The 12,047-nt window shown below is 57.4% G+C and overlaps 1 protein-coding gene across 2 annotated transcripts; it reads right to left on the reverse strand.

Moving 5' to 3' along the window:
* Positions 1 to 193: 193 nt before the first annotated feature.
* On the reverse strand, positions 194 to 8,478 carry LOC121007993 (D-3-phosphoglycerate dehydrogenase-like). Of its 2 annotated transcripts, none has more exons than XM_040440266.1 (7): positions 8,122 to 8,478; positions 3,913 to 4,064; positions 2,884 to 2,949; positions 2,618 to 2,672; positions 2,278 to 2,376; positions 2,091 to 2,179; positions 194 to 347 (listed from the first exon to the last, which is right to left on the reverse strand). In XM_040440266.1, the coding sequence occupies exons 1-7, from the start codon at positions 8,248 to 8,250 to the stop codon at positions 278 to 280; spliced, it is 660 nt and encodes a 219-aa protein (XP_040296200.1). In that variant the 5' UTR covers positions 8,251 to 8,478; the 3' UTR covers positions 194 to 277. The 2 variants fall into 2 exon arrangements, with proteins under 2 accessions (XP_040296200.1, XP_040296201.1); XM_040440267.1 differs by lacking the exon at positions 194 to 347 and adding an exon at positions 1,786 to 1,804 and having other exon boundaries at positions 8,122 to 8,477.
* Between the last annotated feature and the right edge of the window lie 3,569 nt (positions 8,479 to 12,047).

The following is a 12,047-nucleotide window of genomic DNA, read 5'->3' on the forward strand; positions in this document are numbered from 1 at the left end:
TGTGGTAGACGGGAGGAGAGGGGCGTACAGCGCTGCGTATACCTGTGGTAGACGGGAGGAGAGGGGTGTACAGCGCTGCGTATACCTGTGGTAGACGGGAGGAGAGGGGTGTACAGCGCTGAGTATACCTGTGGTAGACGGGAGGAGAGGGGCGTACAGCGCTGAGTATACCTGTGGTAGACGGGAGGAGAGGGGCGTACAGCGCTGAGTATACCTGTGGTAGACGGGAGGAGAGGGGTGTGCACAGTGATGTAATCGCACTGTCTCCAGATTTCTTCTAGTGGAAACTGTTGAACCCCAAATTCGGCTGTGACTTCTGGGGGGATGATGGGGTCATATCCGATGGTCTGCGGGACAGAGAATATAATAAACTACCTGAGGAGACGACAAAGTCTGAGCACCATGGTAAGAAAGGAATGGAAGAAGTCAGCATGGAGGGAGCGCGGAGTCCTGGTGTAGAGGACAGCGATGAACAAAGGGGAGGAAGCTGCAGGGGGTGGACGGAGGCAAGGAGACCATGGAGGAGACCACAGGAAGGGAGACGTGGTGAGGAGACTATGGATGTAGAAAGGTAGCCCTGGGGGCGCGCCCGACTCCTGTTGGTCTTGCACCCCTGACCGGCCTGTCTGCCCCATAGGCTGATTTTAATTAGAGTAAGTGTAAAGCTGCAGCCGCTCTCATTTATTGGAAGCCATTTGGCCCCAGGAGAAGTATAGAGTGGGCTCGGCATGCATGTTGGTACCTGCATCCCTGGATTTAATGGAGGCTGTTATGGCACCAAAAATGGTAAAAAGCAGAGTGGCCCAGCTGCATGTGGAACCTGCACTCCCTGAGTTTTATGATGGCCATTATGGCACATAACAGGCAGTATTTAGTGTTAGGTCCCGTCTTACAGAGATCGCCTTGACGTTGGGCAGATGGGCTCAGATAATTATTACAAAATGTATTTGCCAAGAATCTCTAATTTGCTAAATAGGCGCAGTATTAGCACCAGAATATCTCCTATAATTATTGTACTAATAAAAACAAAACCTCCTTACCCCAAAGACTGCATCCCACAGGCCGGACTGTCCTGGGCCTCATGAATGGAGCTGCTCATAGAGGAACTGTTGGGGGTCTGCCTGGAAGTGATATTGAGATTCCTGGGACCTCATGATGATGTTTCCAGACAGTGCTCTGCCCCTGGACTGTTTCTACACACAATGAACTGTTTAACAATGAACTAAAACAAGTGGATCCACATGGGCAGCTCCCTCATTGGAAGGGGGAGAGGCTGTGACGGGGCCTCATCTTCAACTTATTTCTCCTCATAACTTTCTGTCATGTTGATGACTTTATTCAGGCTGATAATTATTCACACCCTTCCTGTCCACGGGCCGATCAGCCAAAGAGAGGGGGGGTTGTTATAGTTGCTGTGTGTACTGGAGAGGTCAGGGTCTGACCAGATCTGGAGGCCATGTGTGATCATTTCTTGGTTGGGGAGATAGGCCATCTCCTGAGATATCACTGTTATACTGCATTATGAACAAAGTATTTGAGCTCCACCTTAATCATCTGGCTGCTGTATGAAGGGCTCTTGCGTAGTCTCCCTCTGACATGCGGAGAGAGGTGAAGAGCCCATGTGCGGAGAGAGGTGAAGAGCCCATGTGCGGAGAGAGGTGAAGAGCCCATGTGCGGAGAGAGGTGAAGAGCCCATGTGCGGAGAGAGGTGAAGAGCCCATGTGCGGAGAGAGAAGACAATGGATGGACAGCTTTTATGTGGAGAGGTAAGAAGCGTTTGGATAGAGAGAGATGAGGAGACTATCTGTGGAGAGAAGAGACAATGGATGGAGAGAGGTGATGAGACTGGATGGAGAGGTGAGGAGCCTTTGTGTGGAAAGAGTTGAGGAGACCATGAATGGAGATGGGTGACAGACTAGAGAGAGAGAGAGAGATGAGAAGACTATGTGTAGAGAGAGAGGTGAAAAGACTATGTGTAGAGAGATAAGACAATGGATGGATAGAGGTGAATATCCTTTGTGTGGAGAGAGGTGAGGAAACCACATGTGGACAGAATAGACAATGGGTGGATAGAGGTGAGGAGCCTATACCTGGAGAGAAGACACAATGGATGGACAGAGGTGTTGGACCTTTGTGTGAAGAGAGGCAAGGAGACTGTGCATGGAGAGAGGTGAGGAGACTGTGTAGAAAGAAGAAATAATGGGTGAGGAGACCTGACAGGGGTGAGGATAATATATTTGAGGAGAGGGTCTCAGAGAAGTTTCACTATGTTCTCACCTTCATTTGGAAAGACTGCATCCTTATTGCCACTTCTTTTCCGATCCGACCAAGTCCCAGGATTCCCAGAGTCTTCCCATGCAGCTCAGAGCCCATGTACTGAGGGACAGTGGAAGGTTAGTGCTGGTTCTTACAGGGATCTCTCTCCTCCCAGTATGTCTGACTGGTAACACTGCTCACTACCACTATATCTGGGCCCTCCAGCACTGCATGATAAGTAGCAGACGTTTTAGTTATAACATTTCCCTTTGCTTCCCCTATATGACATCTCGTTAACATTCTGCTCCATCTCGCCCTCATTACTAAGAACATCCCTGAAACCAAGCCGTGTGCTCCATACCTTCTTCCGGTCCCATCTCCCCTGCTTCATGGATGATGCAGCTTGAGGAATCTGCCTGGGAAACAAAGAACACGAGTGAAGAAGAGAGAACGCCGTGGATACATGTAGAAGATACTGGGAGATGGACCTCCACAGCCTGCTCAGTCACCCAGGAACCGGTGATGTCCCAGAGAAGATCCTCAGGACTCTTCATCTGCTCATCATAAACATGGAGTCCAAAAAGCAAGTGACAAACAGCGTTCAGCACCGAACTGACCAGCACTCACCTGGAGAGACTGAGGAGGAGACCGCACGTCAGCTCCGCGGCACTGATACTGTTCCCAGTGGGAGTGCTGGAAGAAGAGACAGACGAGGATCATACGGCAGAACTGAGTGCAGCTCCGGAGTATAATACAGGATAAGTAATGTATGTACACAGTGACTGCACCAGCAGAATAGTGAGTGCAGCTCTGGAGTATAATACAGGATAAGTAATGTATGTACACAGTGACTGCACCAGCAGAATAGTGAGTGCAGCTCTGGAGTATAATACAGGATAAGTAATGTATGTACACAGTGAAGGCACCAGCAGAATAGTGAGTGCAGCTCTGGAGTATAATACAGGATGTAACTCAGGATCAGTACAGGATAAGTAATGTATGTACACAGTGACTGCACCAGCAGAATAGTGAGTGCAGCTCTGGAGTATAATACAGGATAAGTAATGTCTGTACACAGTGACTGCACCAGCAGAATAGTGAGTGCAGCTCTGGAGTATAATACAGGATAAGTAATGTATGTACACAGTGACTGCACCAGCAGAATAGTGAGTGCAGCTCTGGAGTATAATACAGGATAAGTAATGTATGTACACAGTGACTGCACCAGCAGAATAGTGAGTGCAGCTCTGGAGTATAATACAGTATGTAACTCAGGATCAGTACAGGATAAGTAATGTATGTACACAGTGACTGCCCCAGCAGAATAGTGAGTGCAGCTCTGGAGTATAATACAGGATGTAACTCAGGATCAGTACAGGATAAGTAATGTATGTACACAGTGACTGCACCAGCAGAATAGTGAGTGCAGCTCTGGAGTATAATACAGGATGTAACTCAGGATCAGTACAGGATAAGTAATGTATGTACACAGTGACTGCACCAGCAGAATAGTGAGTGCAGCTCTGGAGTATAATACAGGATGTAACTCAGGATCAGTACAGGATAAGTAATGTATGTACACAGTGACTGCACCAGCAGAATAGTGAGTGCAGCTCTGGAGTGTAATACCTCACCAGAACAGCAGGAGATTCTTACTTCATCACAATGATCCCATTCTTGGTGGCAGCCTCCACATCCACATTGTCCACGCCAGTCCCGGCTCGTCCCACCACCTTCAGCCTTGTTCCTGCAGTCAGGACATCTGAGGTGACTTTAGTGGCAGAACGGACAATCAGACCGTCGTAGTCCTGAGGGTTGAAGAGAAATGTAAACCACTAACACTGGGGGCAGTGAGGTCCTCGGCCTTTATATGGAGGTGGACACGTGATGGAGGATAACCCTCACCGGCCGCTACATTCATGAAAAAACTATTATTTAACTAATGACTAACAAGAAAGGCAAGAACCAAGAATGAGAGGTCGGAGAAGTCCGCGCTGCTGCTGGGCCTCGTGATAACGGACGATCTGAAGAACTCAGCGAGAGCCAAAGGCTCATCCTCCATTAACACCACAAGCGTAAAATACCACAGAGCAGCGGAACGGCGAGTACGGGATACAAGCTCGGCTCCAGGTAGAGACGAGGAGCCCGAAAGGTGCCCAAACACGGCCAGACGACGCATCCAACTGTATATACGGAGGCCGCACGCGGTACCGCTCCTCCTCCTGTGTATACAGAGGCCGCACGCGGTACCGCTCCTCCTCCTGTGTATACAGAGGCCGCACGCGGTACCGCTCCTCCTCCTGTGTATACAGAGGCCGCACGCGGTACCGCTCCTCCTCCTGTGTATACAGAGGCCGCACGCGGTACCGCTCCTCCTCCTGTGTATACAGAGGCCGCACGCGGTACCGCTCCTCCTCCTGTGTATACAGAGGCCGCACGCGGTACCGCTCCTCCTCCTGTGTATACAGAGGCCGCACGCGGTACCGCTCCTCCTCCTGTGTATACAGAGGCCGCACGCGGTACCGCTCCTCCTCCTGTGTATACAGAGGCCGCACGCGGTACCGCTCCTCCTCCTGTGTATACAGAGGCCGCACGCGGTACCGCTCCTCCTCCTGTGTATACAGAGGCCGCACGCGGTACCGCTCCTCCTCCTGTGTATACAGAGGCCGCACGCGGTACCGCTCCTCCTCCTGTGTATACAGAGGCCGCACGCGGTACCGCTCCTCCTCCTGTGTATACAGAGGCCGCACGCGGTACCGCTCCTCCTCCTGTGTATACAGAGGCCGCACGCGGTACCGCTCCTCCTCCTGTGTATACAGAGGCCGCACGCGGTACCGCTCCTCCTCCTGTGTATACAGAGGCCGCACGCGGTACCGCTCCTCCTCCTGTGTATACAGAGGCCGCACGCGGTACCGCTCCTCCTCCTGTGTATACAGAGGCCGCACGCGGTACCGCTCCTCCTCCTGTGTATACAGAGGCCGCACGCGGTACCGCTCCTCCTCCTGTGTATACAGAGGCCGCACGCGGTACCGCTCCTCCTCCTGTGTATACAGAGGCCGCACGCGGTACCGCTCCTCCTCCTGTGTATACAGAGGCCGCACGCGGTACCGCTCCTCCTCCTGTGTATACAGAGGCCGCACGCGGTACCGCTCCTCCTCCTGTGTATACAGAGGCCGCACGCGGTACCGCTCCTCCTCCTGTGTATACAGAGGCCGCACGCGGTACCGCTCCTCCTCCTGTGTATACAGAGGCCGCACGCGGTACCGCTCCTCCTCCTGTGTATACAGAGGCCGCACGCGGTACCGCTCCTCCTCCTGTGTATACAGAGGCCGCACGCGGTACCGCTCCTCCTCCTGTGTATACAGAGGCCGCACGCGGTACCGCTCCTCCTCCTGTGTATACAGAGGCCGCACGCGGTACCGCTCCTCCTCCTGTGTATACAGAGGCCGCACGCGGTACCGCTCCTCCTCCTGTGTATACAGAGGCCGCACGCGGTACCGCTCCTCCTCCTGTGTATACAGAGGCCGCACGCGGTACCGCTCCTCCTCCTGTGTATACAGAGGCCGCACGCGGTACCGCTCCTCCTCCTGTGTATACAGAGGCCGCACGCGGTACCGCTCCTCCTCCTGTGTACACAGAGGCCGCACGCGGTACCGCTCCTCCTCCTGTGTACACAGAGGCCGCACGCGGTACCGCTCCTCCTCCTGTGTACACAGAGGCCGCACGCGGTACCGCTCCTCCTCCTGTGTATACAGAGGCCGCACGCGGTACCGCTCCTCCTCCTGTGTATACAGAGGCCGCACGCGGTACCGCTCCTCCTCCTGTGTATACAGAGGCCGCACGCGGTACCGCTCCTCCTCCTGTGTATACAGAGGCCGCACGCGGTACCGCTCCTCCTCCTGTGTATACAGAGGCCGCACGCGGTACCGCTCCTCCTCCTGTGTATACAGAGGCCGCACGCGGTACCGCTCCTCCTCCTGTGTATACAGAGGCCGCACGCGGTACCGCTCCTCCTCCTGTGTATACAGAGGCCGCACGCGGTACCGCTCCTCCTCCTGTGTATACAGAGGCCGCACGCGGTACCGCTCCTCCTCCTGTGTATACAGAGGCCGCACGCGGTACCGCTCCTCCTCCTGTGTATACAGAGGCCGCACGCGGTACCGCTCCTCCTCCTGTGTATACAGAGGCCGCACGCGGTACCGCTCCTCCTCCTGTGTATACAGAGGCCGCACGCGGTACCGCTCCTCCTCCTGTGTATACAGAGGCCGCACGCGGTACCGCTCCTCCTCCTGTGTATACAGAGGCCGCACGCGGTACCGCTCCTCCTCCTGTGTATACAGAGGCCGCACGCGGTACCGCTCCTCCTCCTGTGTATACAGAGGCCGCACGCGGTACCGCTCCTCCTCCTGTGTATACAGAGGCCGCACGCGGTACCGCTCCTGCTGTATACAGAGGCCGCACGCGGTACCGCTCCTGCTGTATACAGAGGCCGCACGCGGTACCGCTCCTCCTGTATATACAGAGGCCGCACGCGGTACCGCTCCTCCTCCTGTGTGTACAGAGGCCGCACGCGGTACCGCTCCTCCTCCTGTGTGTACAGAGGCCGCACGCGGTACCGCTCCTCCTCCTGTGTGTACAGAGGCCGCACGCGGTACCGCTCCTCCTCCTGTGTATACAGAGGCCGCACGCGGTACCGCTCCTCCTCCTGTATATAGAGGCCGCACGCGGTACCGCTCCTCCTCCTGTATATACAGAGGCCGCACGCGGTACCGCTCCTGCTGTATACAGAGGCCGCACGCGGTACCGCTCCTGCTGTATACAGAGGCCGCACGCGGTACCGCTCCTCCTGTATATACAGAGGCCGCACGCGGTACCGCTCCTCCTCCTGTGTATACAGAGGCCGCACGCGGTACCGCTCCTCCTCCTGTGTATACAGAGGCCGCACGCGGTACCGCTCCTCGTGTATACAGAGGCCGCACGCGGTACCGCTCCTCCTCCTGTGTATACAGAGGCCGCACGCGGTACCGCTCCTCGTGTATACAGAGGCCGCACGCGGTACCGCTCCTCCTCCTGTGTATACAGAGGCCGCACGCGGTACCGCTCCTCCTCCTGTGTATACAGAGGCCGCACGCGGTACCGCTCCTCGTGTATACAGAGGCCGCACGCGGTACCGCTCCTCCTCCTGTATACAGAGGCCGCACGCGGTACCGCTCCTCCTCCTGTATACAGAGGCCGCACGCGGTACCGCTCCTCCTCCTGTGTATACAGAGGCCGCACGCGGTACCGCTCCTCCTGTGTATACAGAGGCCGCACGCGGTACCGCTCCTCCTCCTGTATACAGAGGCCGCACGCGGTACCGCACCTCCTCCTGTGTATACAGAGGCCGCACGCGGTACCGCTCCTCCTGTGTATACAGAGGCCGCACGCGGTACCGCTCCTCCTGTGTATACAGAGGCCGCACGCGGTACCGCTCCTCCTGTGTATACAGAGGCCGCACGCGGTACCGCTCCTCCTGTGTTTATGTCTGTGCAGGACTAGTGCGAAGTTCTCGGTGTTACTCCACCCCCTCGTTATTTGGCCCGCCCCTTTCACTCTGGCTCCTCCCTCGTTCTGAAACCCTATGCTCCTCTTGCATCAGCAGGAGCTGTGAGCTGCAGAGCATTGCACCGCACACACCTCACCACTGGGCACATGTGTCTGCAGACTATCGCTCCCATCATCCGGGGCTCTCCCCCTGCAGACCATCGCTCCCATCATCCGGGGCTCTCTCCCTGCAGGCTATTCCTCCCATCATTCAGAGCTCTCTCCCTGCAGACTATCGCTCACATCATCCGGGGCTCTCTCCCTGCAGACTATCGCGCTCACCTGGATGCAGGCGCGGAGGTCCTCGGGGCTGAGGCCCGGGTTCTCGGTCACCTCGATGCCGGCAGAGCGCAGGATGTGAGCGCAGGCCGGAGCCAGGCTGTCACTGATCAGCAGCCGTCTCATCTCCATCCGGCCGTCTCACTGTGCAGGGTCTGTGCGGTCTCTGTGCAGTCTGAGCGGTCTCTGCTCTGTGCGGTCTCTGTGCAGTCTGAGCGGTGTCTCTCTCTGCAGTGATTATTCCAGTCACATCCAACTCAGATCCTCACATTTTCCGAATCAGTGAATTTAAAAAAAACTCCTCCTCCTGACAGTCCCTCTCTCCTCCTCCTCCTCCTGACAGTCCCTCTCTCCTCCTCCTCCTCCTGACAGTCCCTCTCTCCTCCTCCTCCTCCTGACAGTCCCTCTCTCCTCCTCCTCCTCCTGACAGTCCCTCTCTCCTCCTCCTCCTCCTCCTGACAGTCCCTCTCTCCTCCTCCTCCTCCTGACAGTCCCTCTCTCCTCCTCCTCCTCCTGACAGTCCCTCTCTCCTCCTCCTCCTCCTGACAGTCCCTCTCTCCTCCTCCTCCTCCTCCTCCTGACATTCCCTCTCTCCTCCTCCTCCTCCTCCTGACAGTCCCTCTCTCCTCCTCCTCCTCCTGACAGTCCCTCTCTCCTCCTCCTCCTCCTGACAGTCCCTCTCTCCTCCTCCTCCTCCTGACAGTCCCTCTCTCCTCCTCCTCCTCCTGACAGTCCCTCTCTCCTCCTCCTCCTGACAGTCCCTCTCTCCTCCTCCTCCTCCTGACAGTCCCTCTCTCCTCCTCCTCCTCCTCCTGACAGTCCCTCTCTCCTCCTCCTCCTCCTGACAGTCCCTCTCTCCTCCTCCTCCTCCTCCTGACAGTCCCTCTCTCCTCCTCCTCCTGACAGTCCCTCTCTCCTCCTCCTGACAGTCCCTCTCTCCTCCTCCTGACAGTCCCTCTCTCCTCCTCCTCCTCCTGACAGTCCCTCTCTCCTCCTCCTCCTCCTGACAGTCCCTCTCTCCTCCTCCTCCTCCTGACAGTCCCTCTCTCCTCCTCCTCCTCCTGACAGTCCCTCTCTCCTCCTCCTCCTCCTGACAGTCCCTCTCTCCTCCTCCTCCTCCTGACAGTCCTTCTCTCCTCCTCCTCCTGACAGTCCCTCTCTCCTCCTCCTCCTGACATTCCCTCTCTCCTCCTCCTCCTGACATTCCCTCTCTCCTCCTCCTCCTGACAGTCCCTCTCTCCTCCTCCTGACAGTCCCTCTCTCCTCCTCCTCCTGACATTCCCTCTCTCCTCCTCCTCCTGACAGTCCCTCTCTCCTCCTCCTCCCAACAGTCCCTCTCTCCTCCTCCTGACAGTCCCTCTCTCCTCCTCCTCCTCCTGACAGTCCCTCTCTCCTCCTCCTCCTCCTGACAGTCCCTCTCTCCTCCTCCTCCTGACATTCCCTCTCTCCTCCTCCTCCTGACAGTCCTTCTCTCCTCCTCCTCCTCCTCCTGACAGTCCCTCTCTCCTCCTCCTCCTCCTGACAGTCCCTCTCTCCTCCTCCTCCTGACAGTCCCTCTCACCTCCTCCTCCTGACAGTCCCTCTCTCCTCCTCCTCCTCCTCCTGACAGTCCCTCTCTCCTCCTCCTCCTGACAGTCCCTCTCTCCTCCTCCTCCTGACAGTCCCTCTCTCCTCCTCCTCCTCCTCCTGACAGTCCCTCTCTCCTCCTCCTCCTGACAGTCCCTCTCTCCTCCTCCTGACAGTCCCTCTCTCCTCCTCCTCCTGACATTCCCTCTCTCCTCCTCCTCCTGACAGTCCCTCTCTCCTCCTCCTCCTGACAGTCCCTCTCTCCTCCTCCTCCTCCTGACAGTCCCTCTCTCCTCCTCCTGACAGTCCCTCTCACCTCCTCCTCCTGACAGTCCCTCTCTCCTCCTCCTCCTCCTGACAGTCCCTCTCTCCTCCTCCTCCTGACAGTCCCTCTCTCCTCCTCCTCCTCCTGACAGTCCCTCTCTCCTCCTCCTGACAGTCCCTCTCACCTCCTCCTCAAGACAGTCCCTCTCTCCTCCTCCTCCTCCTCCTCCTCCTCCTCCTGACAGTCCCTCTCTCCTCCTCCTCCTCCTGACAGTCCCTCTCTCCTCCTCCTCCTCCTGACATTCCCTCTCTCCTCCTCCTCCTGACAGTCCCTCTCTCCTCCTCCTCCTCCTCCTCCTGACAGTCCCTCTCTCCTCCTCCTCCTCCTGACAGTCCCTCTCTCCTCCTCCTCCTGACAGTCCCTCTCACCTCCTCCTCCTGACAGTCCCTCACTCCTCCTCCTCCTCCTGACAGTCCCTCTCTCCTCCTCCTCCTGACAGTCCCTCTCTCCTCCTCCTCCTGACAGTCCCTCTCTCCTCCTCCTCCTCCTCCTGACAGTCCCTCTCTCCTCCTCCTCCTGACAGTCCCTCTCTCCTCCTCCTCCTCCTCCTGACAGTCCCTCTCTCCTCCTCCTCCTGACAGTCCCTCTCACCTCCTCCTCCTGACAGTCCCTCTCACCTCCTCCTCCTGACAGTCCCTCTCTCCTCCTCCTCCTCCTCCTGACAGTCCCTCTCTCCTCCTCCTCCTCCTGACAGTCCCTCTCTCCTCCTCCTCCTGACAGTCCCTCTCTCCTCCTCCTCCCGACAGTCTCTTTCTCCTCCTCCCGACAGTCCCTCTCTCCTCCTCCTGACAGTCCCTCTCTCCTCCTCCTCCTCCTCCTGACAGTCCCTCTCTCCTCCTCCTCCTCCTCCTGACAGTCCCTCTCTCCTCCTCCTCCTCCTCCTCCTGACAGTCCCTCTCTCCTCCTCCTCCTGACATTCCCTCTCTCCTCCTCCTCCTGACAGTCCCCTCTCCTCCTCCTCCTGACATTCCCTCTTTCCTCCTCCTCCTGACAGTCCCTCTCTCCTCCTCCTCCTCCTGACAGTCCCTCTCTCCTCCTCCTCCTGAAAGTCTCTCTCTCCTCCTCCTGACAGTCCCTCTCTCCTCCTCCTCCTCCTGACAGTCCCTCTCTCCTCCTCCTGACATTCCCTCTCTCCTCCTCCTCCTCCTCCTCCTGACAGTCCCTCTCTCCTCCTCCTCCTGACATTCCCTCTCTCCTCCTCCTCCCGACAGTCTCTTTCTCCTCCTCCCAACAGTCCCTCTCTCCTCCTCCTGACAGTCCCTCTCTCCTCCTCCTCCTCCTCCTGACAGTCCCTCTCTCCTCCTCCTCCTCCTGACAGTCCCTCTCTCCTCCTCCTCCTCCTGACAGTCCCTCTCTCCTCCTCCTCCTGACATTCCCTCTTTCCTCCTCCTTCTGACATTCCCTCTCTCCTCCTCCTCCTGACAGTCCCTCTCTCCTCCTCCTCCTCCTGACAGTCCCTCTCTCCTCCTCCTCCTCCTGACAGTCCCTCTCTCCTCCTCCTGACAGTCCCTCTCTCCTCCTCCTCCTGACATTCCCTCTCTCCTCCTCCTCCTGACATTCCCTCTCTCCTCCTCCTCCTGACAGTCCCTCTCTCCTCCTCCTCCTGAGATTCCCTCTCTCCTCCTCCTCCTGACAGTCCCTCTCTCCTCCTCCTCCCAACAGTCCCTCTCTCCTCCTCCTGACAGTCCCTCTCTCCTCCTCCTCCTCCTGACAGTCCCTCTCTCCTCCTCCTCCTCCTGACAGTCCCTCTCTCCTCCTCCTCCTGACATTCCCTCTCTCCTCCTCCTCCTGACAGTCCCTCTCTCCTCCTCCTCCTCCTCCTGACAGTCCCTCTCTCCTCCTCCTCCTCCTGACAGTCCCTCTCTCCTCCTCCTCCTGACAGTCCCTCTCACCTCCTCCTCCTGACAGTCCCTCTCTCCTCCTCCTCCTCCTGACAGTCCCTCTCTCCTCCTCCTCCTGACAGTCCCTCTCTCCTCCTCCTCCTGACAGTCCCTCTCTCCTCCTCCTCCTCCTCCTGACAGTCCCTCTCTCCTCCTCC

Source organism: Bufo bufo, chromosome 7 (assembly GCF_905171765.1).
Source record: "Bufo bufo chromosome 7, aBufBuf1.1, whole genome shotgun sequence".
Lineage (NCBI taxonomy): Eukaryota > Metazoa > Chordata > Amphibia > Anura > Bufonidae > Bufo > Bufo bufo.